The sequence below is a fragment of the Arachis duranensis genome, chromosome 3, assembly GCF_000817695.3.
Source record: "Arachis duranensis cultivar V14167 chromosome 3, aradu.V14167.gnm2.J7QH, whole genome shotgun sequence".
NCBI classification, from domain to species: Eukaryota; Viridiplantae; Streptophyta; class Magnoliopsida; order Fabales; family Fabaceae; genus Arachis; species Arachis duranensis.
The window spans coordinates 119396250-119404401 of NC_029774.3; the positions used below are offsets into that span (position 1 = coordinate 119396250).

The window sequence follows — 8152 nt, forward strand, 5'->3', positions numbered from 1 at the left end:
TTGATACAATAGTGAAAGGTCCTACTTATAGAAAACTAGTAGCCTAGGGTGTACAGAAATGAGTAAATGACATAAAAATCCACTTCCGGGCCCACTTGGTGTGTGCTTGGGCTGAGCAATGAAGCATTTTCGTGTAGAGACTCTTCATGGAGTTAAACGCCAGCTTTTATGCCAGTTTGGGCGTTTAACTCCCATTTTGGTGCCAGTTCTAGCGTTTAACGCTGGGATTTCTGAGGGTGACTTTGAACGCCGATTTGGGCCATCAAATCTTGGGCAAAGTATGAACTATCATATATTGCTGGAAAGCCCAGGATGTCTACTTTCCAACGCCGTTGAGAGCGCGCCAATTGGGCTTCTGTAGCTCCAGAAAATCCACTTCGAGTGCAGGGAGGTCAGAATCCAACAGCATCTGCAGTCCTTTTTAGTCTCTGAATCAGATTTTTGCTCAGGTCCCTCAATTTCAGCCAGAAAATACCTGAAATCACAGAAAAACACACAAACTCATAGTAAAGTCCAGAAAAGTGAATTTTAACTAAAAACTAATAAAAATATACTAAAAACTAACTAGATCATACTAAAAACATACTAAAAACAATGCCAAAAAGTGTACAAATTTTCGGCTCATCAACTACTCTTTGCTCCCTGGCATCGGATATCGGTAGATAACTAAATATAACTTGCCCACCTACCAATATTCGTTATAAGCATTGCAAAGAAAACGATAGTACATCAAAATAGCCATGTATGGTACACAAAATATTAATCCATACCTAGAGGCTAACGAAAATTTAAACATGTCAAAACCACTAGGTCTCAGTGTGGGAAACCTATTGAAAATCCAAGACTGTAGTAACTGAAGTGGTCCTGCCAAGTTAACGACATTTCTGTTTGTCACCCGACACATACATCTATACAACCAGGCCAGTGCAGCCGAGCCCTAGCTGTATTTTCCCAAGTCATCCATCGATGCCAGAAATGGCAACCATTGAAGGTGAACCCAGTTCGCGTTCTTTTCCCAAACAGTTGAGACAATAGCAACATCAAAATGTAAGCACGAGTGTATATACGCACTCTCTGCTCACTCGCATCTGCCGGGAAAATCCGAAACATCTCATGGAACCATGTGAAGTGAATCGTCATCTGCTTGACTTTGTTCGTGGCGGTTGCTCGCCGAATAATTTCTGAAACCACTCCCATGAAAGTCTTCCGTTGTCCATCAAATACTCAAAGTCAGTGAGGCACCCACTAATGGCCTTCCCATCAATGGGCAAACCTAGCTGATATGCCACATCCTGCAGAGTGATGGTGTATTCTCCAAACGGTATGTGGAAGGTGTGCGTCTCAGGACGCCACCTCTCAATGAATGTGCTAAATAAAGGCTCATCAACCCAGAACCAATGACTGTTCATTCTAGCCAAGTGATACAAATCCGCAGTTTCCAAATACAGTATGATCTGTTCATGTAGAGGCATATTCTGTTGTCTCCTAACACAAGAAATACACCTAGTTGGCTGCAATATGTAGAAGACAACATTCTTTCGTCACTCTTCCACTTTTAAAAATATACGGTTTATTAACGGAAAGATTAATTCAACACATATCAAATTATTATAAAATATGGTTCACTAACGAAAAAATTAATTCGCAAAAAATCAAATTTTAAAAAAGTATGGTTCTTTAACGAAAAAAATTAATTTCACACATATTAAATTTTTAAAAATTTGGTTCACTAATATAGAAAATTAATTCGCAAAAAATCAAATTTTAAAAAAATTTGGTTCACTAGTATAGAAAATTAATTCACAAAAAATCAAATTAAACAAAAAACATGGTTCATTAACAAAAAATTTAATTCGATACTAATCAAGATTTAACATGCAAATCACTACACTATAAATTACTTACGAATTACACAAAACACACATAACATTCTAACATATAAATTAAAAAAAATTTCCTTACTAATAAAATTTTAACATATAAAAAACTAATCTCTTGGTTGATGTTTCTAGCCACCTGAGCAACGTCATTTAATCAGTACATGCGATTTTTGTCTTCCATGACTCCACCACTTCAGAATCTTGCTACCCTGGATTCTCTCTCAAATGCTCTCTTCCAACAATTTTACCCCAACAATGTAATCTGTCACTCGGTGTCGCAAATTATGTATATATATAGCTACTCATAAACTGTAAAAGAAGTACCACAATTTATGCCCATAACATTTTTTACGTAAACCGTACCATAGAAGGATACCACAGTTTATGCTCATATGTGTTTTTTCATAAACCGTAAAAGAGGTACTACAATTTATGTGTTTCTCCTAAAAAGTAAAAGAGATCCACATTTCTATATAATATAACTAGGATAAGTAATTAATTCTCAATTGTTATATTTAGGTAAACATTTACTTTATTTGTTTTATTTAAATAAATTATCCTTTAAATTATCTTCAACTATATTTCTTTCCATGTTTTTACAAAAAGCTGCCATTTTTATACGCGGTAAAAAAAAAACTTTAAAACCAAAAAAATGAGCACAAAATTGTTTATAGAAATATTTTGTGTTAATAATTAATTTACAATCTTAATATTTTAATTATTGATGTTAATATAAAAGATAACAAAAAAAATTGAAGTTTATATCTTGTCTTTACATTTTATATTTTATATTCTGATTAATTGTTCCACCAAAAAAAATGAAAAAGAAAACATTGTTAAGTGGATAACAGAGGTGGCGAATGTTCCACAAGTATTACATTAAATTACAAAATAACATATACATTAAATAATCCTTTAAAAGTGTCAAATATTATATTTAAAAAATAGTAACATTAAACATTCAAATCTTTTTATAAATAAAGTTTAACTAAGTTAAATAATAAAATTTGGAGTAATACTATTTATAATTGATTTTTATTGATATTAGATCAATTTTATTAAATTTGATTAATAAAAATACTTAGATGTATAAAATTATTCTAAAAAAGTTAAATATTTTAATTGTGTCTTTAATTTGAGACCGATTCTAATGTTTTTCATTAGTAAATTCATATATTATCTATTTATCTTCAAGAAAGAATTATTTGTCATTCAATTGGAGTGTACAAACAGTCAAATGAAACCAATTAAAATTGTATATCGGTATTCCGTTACTCCGTTGATATTAAATACGACGACAGTACAAAGTTGATATTATAAAATAAGTAACTCTGAAATAATTGATATTACAAAATTTATATTTTAAGAAAGCATGCAAGTGTGTAACGCTGAACTTGTTTATTTTGGGAAATTTTTGAGCGGGGACAGCAAGATAAGAGATTTTGAAGAGTAAGAATGAAATCTAAAAGAAAAAGTCTATGATTTTTTTTAGCATACAACTTCAAATATATACAAGAAAAATTAGTAACTAATAATATATTTTTATAATTTTATTTTTTAATAATATAACTAGTTAAAGAGTTACTTGAAACTGGATTATTTTGGGTTTGAACGTGAGTGAGCCTGAACGTGAGGTTCATACTCTTTTTGGGGCAGCGCTCGACGTCTACTAATATCAAGGTGCTACCGCGTTCAAATTTATCGTGAGTAGGTGGGAGGTAATGCCTGCAACGGATTCTAATTTTTAAGTTAACAAATAATTCAGGCAATTTTTAGTAGATTAAGTTCGAAGTATATTTGAGGATGTCCGTAATTATAGTGGTAAAGGTGATGACTTAACGATTACTTTATAACTTCCTCCCTATTTTGTGGGGGTAATTAGTCCCTTTTATTTAGGGGTTGTTAAGATTTCATATTTAAATATATGAGCATATTTGTAGGTACAGTTAAAATTTTGGGTACCGCGTACCAAGTCGGACAGATGAGTTCGAATGCATAGGTAAAGTGCAGGGACGGATGCACGTGTATAAGTGTGGGGGCAAGCGCCCCACTATAATTTGAAATTTTTTTTAGTAGTATATGATAATAAAATTTATTTGCCCCCACTAAATTAGACGAGTTAAAAATTTATTTAAAAACTTATTTAGTAATTTTTTATATATTTCATTTTTTATTTTTATTTTATAATAGTTAATATATAAAAACATCAGTTGCAGAATAAAATTTGTGAAAATATTTTTAATTTAATAGAATAATACTATATATCTAAATCTTTTTATGAATAAATTCAATCAAGTTAAACAATAAAATTTTGAATAATGTTAGTCATAACTGATTTTTGTTATCTTAGACTAATTTGGTTGGACTTAGTTAACAAAAAACTTGAATATGTTGTGTTATTCTACATAAAAATAGAGATATTTCGATTGTATTATTAAGAAAAAGATTATTCAATTTTTAAAATATAAAACCTAAATAATAAAATTTTAAAGGGTAAAGTATACTTTTTGTCCCTGAAGTTTGACAAAAGTTTCAAAAATATCCCTAAGTTTTATTTTATTTCAATTTTATCCCAAAAGTTTTCGATTTGCATCAAAAATATTCCTGATGGCTAATTTTTCAAAAAATTTAAGACTAATTCAACAACAATTTCATAAGAATAACTCTCAACACAAGCAAATTAAGCATAATTTTCATGCATTATTGTTAGATTAGTCTTAAATTTTTTGAAAATTTAGCTGTCAAGGATATATTTGATGCAAATAAAAAACTTTTGTGATAAAACTGAAACAAAATAATACTTAAGGGTATTTTTAAAATTTTTGCCAAATTTTAGGAATAAAAAGTATAATTATCCAATTTTAAATTATATGTTATCATTTAAATTACTATTTTAGTGTTTTAATTTGTATATATATTTTAAAGACTTATCATATTATATGTACATGAAAAATAATTATATGTATACATATTGAAATAAAAAAAATAAATTAAAAATACATATATTTATATATAAATATCTAATGATTAATAAATAATTTGATAACTGATTTTTATTTACATATAATATTTTTATTAGAGAATTTTTTATTATATTATATATATTTTATCGATACTATCAAAATTTTGAATCCGTTACTGGTAGAATGAGTTGAAACTCTTGATATAAGTCAGTTATATCAAATCAGGCATAACTACCAAAGTAGATCTGATGACTCTCATAATGAGACAGTACATGAACAATAACATTAAAATAAACATACTTTAATAATAATTCCAACTTTGTATTTGGGAAATAGGAAAATATTATATCTTCGTAGAAATCCTTAAAAAAAAAAAGAATCTTGAAGCTTTTACTTTAAAGATTTCTATGGAAACAAATTTCCCTTTCATTTCTTTCAGAATACCTTGCTTTCTACTTTTCAAACTTTTATATTTCTCATTATGTATAAATATTATGATTATGCATACAGGCACATATGTAATCAAGAGCACATACAAAGTTTCGAAGAGCCTATTGATAACCACAATCAGTTAGCTGGGATGCCATTAGAATTTAGAAGCCATGCTTCAAAGAAACTCGCAACTAGTTATTGGACCAAACTCTTTAAGGCTATTGCTTGTCCCGTTACACTGAAAGCCTATCGCAGGTGTGTATTGTACTATTCTTCTGTGAGCCTTTTTTTTTTCTCAAAATCGCAGAAGCACAAATTTTTTTGTGCTAATTTGTTTTTATTTTTTGGATAGAACAATAATCTTCAAAATTGGGAGGAGAAACTACGGTGAGAACGGACAAGTTGGCAGAGATGAATGTTGAAAGCCACCGCTGGAGAATAAATGTTGACAGTAGACTACCCATTTGGCTTTTTATTCGATTTCAGTTGCCAATAATATGTGACACGAGACCATATTAGCCATGGCCACAAATGGGAAACTAATATACTATCTAATCAAATATGAAAGATCCTTGTTGAGTCTCCCTTTTGTGAAGACCAGAGTTTTAAATAAGATAATCAAGATTACACTCGAATCTAAGGTAAGATTACACGTTAAACAAAAGTTTGAACCTCCTCATCAAAATTTATTAGCCACAAAAAAATATATCCCTCTGCCCTCTCTAAGTTGAATAAATTACTAATTCTATATCATATAATGATAACCAAATATAAATAAATATCGGCACATTTGCGGCATCAATTTGAGCCGAATTAAGTAACACGTGTATTGGCTCACCTCTTGAGGTTTTTCTTTCTTCCTTTCACTTGTTTCTCTAAACTTTTGAGCCTTTGGCTGAGAACAGCAGAAGAAGAAATCTTTTTGTTTGAATGTTTTGATGGTTCAACTGGTGATGAGCTTGGCTCAGTTGCTTCTGCTGTGGATTTTTTTAGTGCTGGAAATACATTAAAGGGAGATTGTGGTTCTGCAGCAGTGGTAGGTTTTGCAGCAACTATTTCAGGAATACCTAAAGTTTTCTTTATGCCAGGAACTTTAAGCACTGTAAAATTCGAAAAAAGAGATAACAAATAAACAAATAAGATAAAAAAAAAAAGTTGAAAATGGAAACGATCCTGTAAAACCACAAATAATAGTAAAATCGGAATTAAGACATAAACGAAACAAAGCTTCAAACTTGGGCCTTACAAACCCACTTTAGTACTTCCTTTGTTAGAAGAGTTCCAGTCCTATATTTCAAAAATCAAATAAAATTCTAGTCCTACTAAAATAGTCGAAGTTATCCAACCAATAACGTCAACAGATTTTAGGCTAGCAATATTACATGACTTCGTCCAAACAACAAAAGAATCTTATTTCACTAGGTGAGATCAGCTATAGAAGATCAAATGACATTATTATACCTTATCATGAAGGTGGATTATAGCATACAGATGTTATTTCATAAAGAGATAAAGATATTCTCATTTGTGGAATGGTTATTCAACACGTAGCTCTTCTTTCCTTGTGTAGGGAGCAGCTTGACTAAGCTTGGCAGAGCTTGTCCCAACAATGGCTAGTGATACTTATGATGGAGTCACATGTGAGATAATAAAGCCTTGTAACCAAGCCTTCTAATAAGGAATATACGGTTTTATATATGGCGAATTCTATGGTATAGATGCCAAAAGACATCTATACATGTAGAAATAACGTGTTTTGGTTTGATGAGTGATACTTGGTATTTGTTATTTGTACTGTCTTTCATATTGTACAGTAAAAATACTGTAATTTTCAGAATTTATCTATTAAATGTAATATTAATTATGTTATTAAAATTTTAATGATATTTAGATTTTGGTATACATTGTTGGGCCAAATAAAATCATTCAGTTGGGTCTTTTAAGTTGTCCTTTGATTTCTTTTTTAAACTTTGGAATGTTTTATTCGGTCAATGCTAAAATTCTTAATCCTATTGCTATACAAATATATATTTATTAATTTGGTGAGTAATTAAGATATACGATTTATATACTTAGAACTTTTAAGTTTTACAAAGGTTTAATTATTCTGTTGGTCTTTATAATTTCGCGAAATTTTTAATTGAGTTTTTGTATTTTTTTTTCTTTCAATTGAGTCCTTGCATCAAAATTTTTTTTAATTAGATTCCTACACTTTTTTTTTATTTGGATTCCTACACTAATTTTTTTTAGTTGGGTCCCTATAAAATTAAGCTAATTACTGCCAAGAGGGACCTAATTGAAAAAAAATTAGTGTAGGAACCAATTAAAAGAAAAAAAAAGTATAAAGACATAAAGAACAGAATTCAAAATAAACAAAAGACAAGAATAAAAATTAAATAAAAAATATATTAAAATTAAAATAGAAAACAAATGATAGATTGAAATTGAATACAGAGAGAATCACTTGACTTTTAATTCAATTTCTTAATGCAACAAGAAAGAGACTTACTCAACCTAACTTGTCCATATTATACTTTGAGAATTGAATTGAAGGGACATGCTCAACCTTCTATCCAATTCTCCGATGCAACAACAGAGACTTATTCAACCTCACTTGTCTACACCATGGTTTTATCATGAAACTAAAAGAGACTTTTCACACCTCTAATCACTCAATATGACGAATAGTTTAGAAGGTATTTATAACTTTTTTTTAGGTTAAAATAAAAAAAAACATAAACCTATAAATATAAAGCCCAATCTAGTAACTAATTAAACAAAATCAAAATACATCAAATTAAATTGAATATTCTAAAAATATAAACTAATAACTTTTAAATAATATTTGAACTCTTTACATCACGAATATTTGAAACA

The 8152-nt window shown here is 29.6% G+C and overlaps 1 protein-coding gene across 1 annotated transcript in view; it reads right to left on the reverse strand.

Annotated features, from left to right (window-relative positions):
- Positions 1-6049: 6049 nt before the first annotated feature.
- Positions 6050-8152, reverse strand: part of LOC107480671 (mitochondrial inner membrane protein OXA1) — a 14655-nt gene continuing 12552 nt past the window's right edge. Inside the window, 1 exon segment of the mRNA XM_016100833.3 lies at positions 6050-6375. Within this exon segment, the coding sequence (XP_015956319.2) occupies positions 6110-6375 (266 nt within the window). The 3' untranslated portion in view covers positions 6050-6109.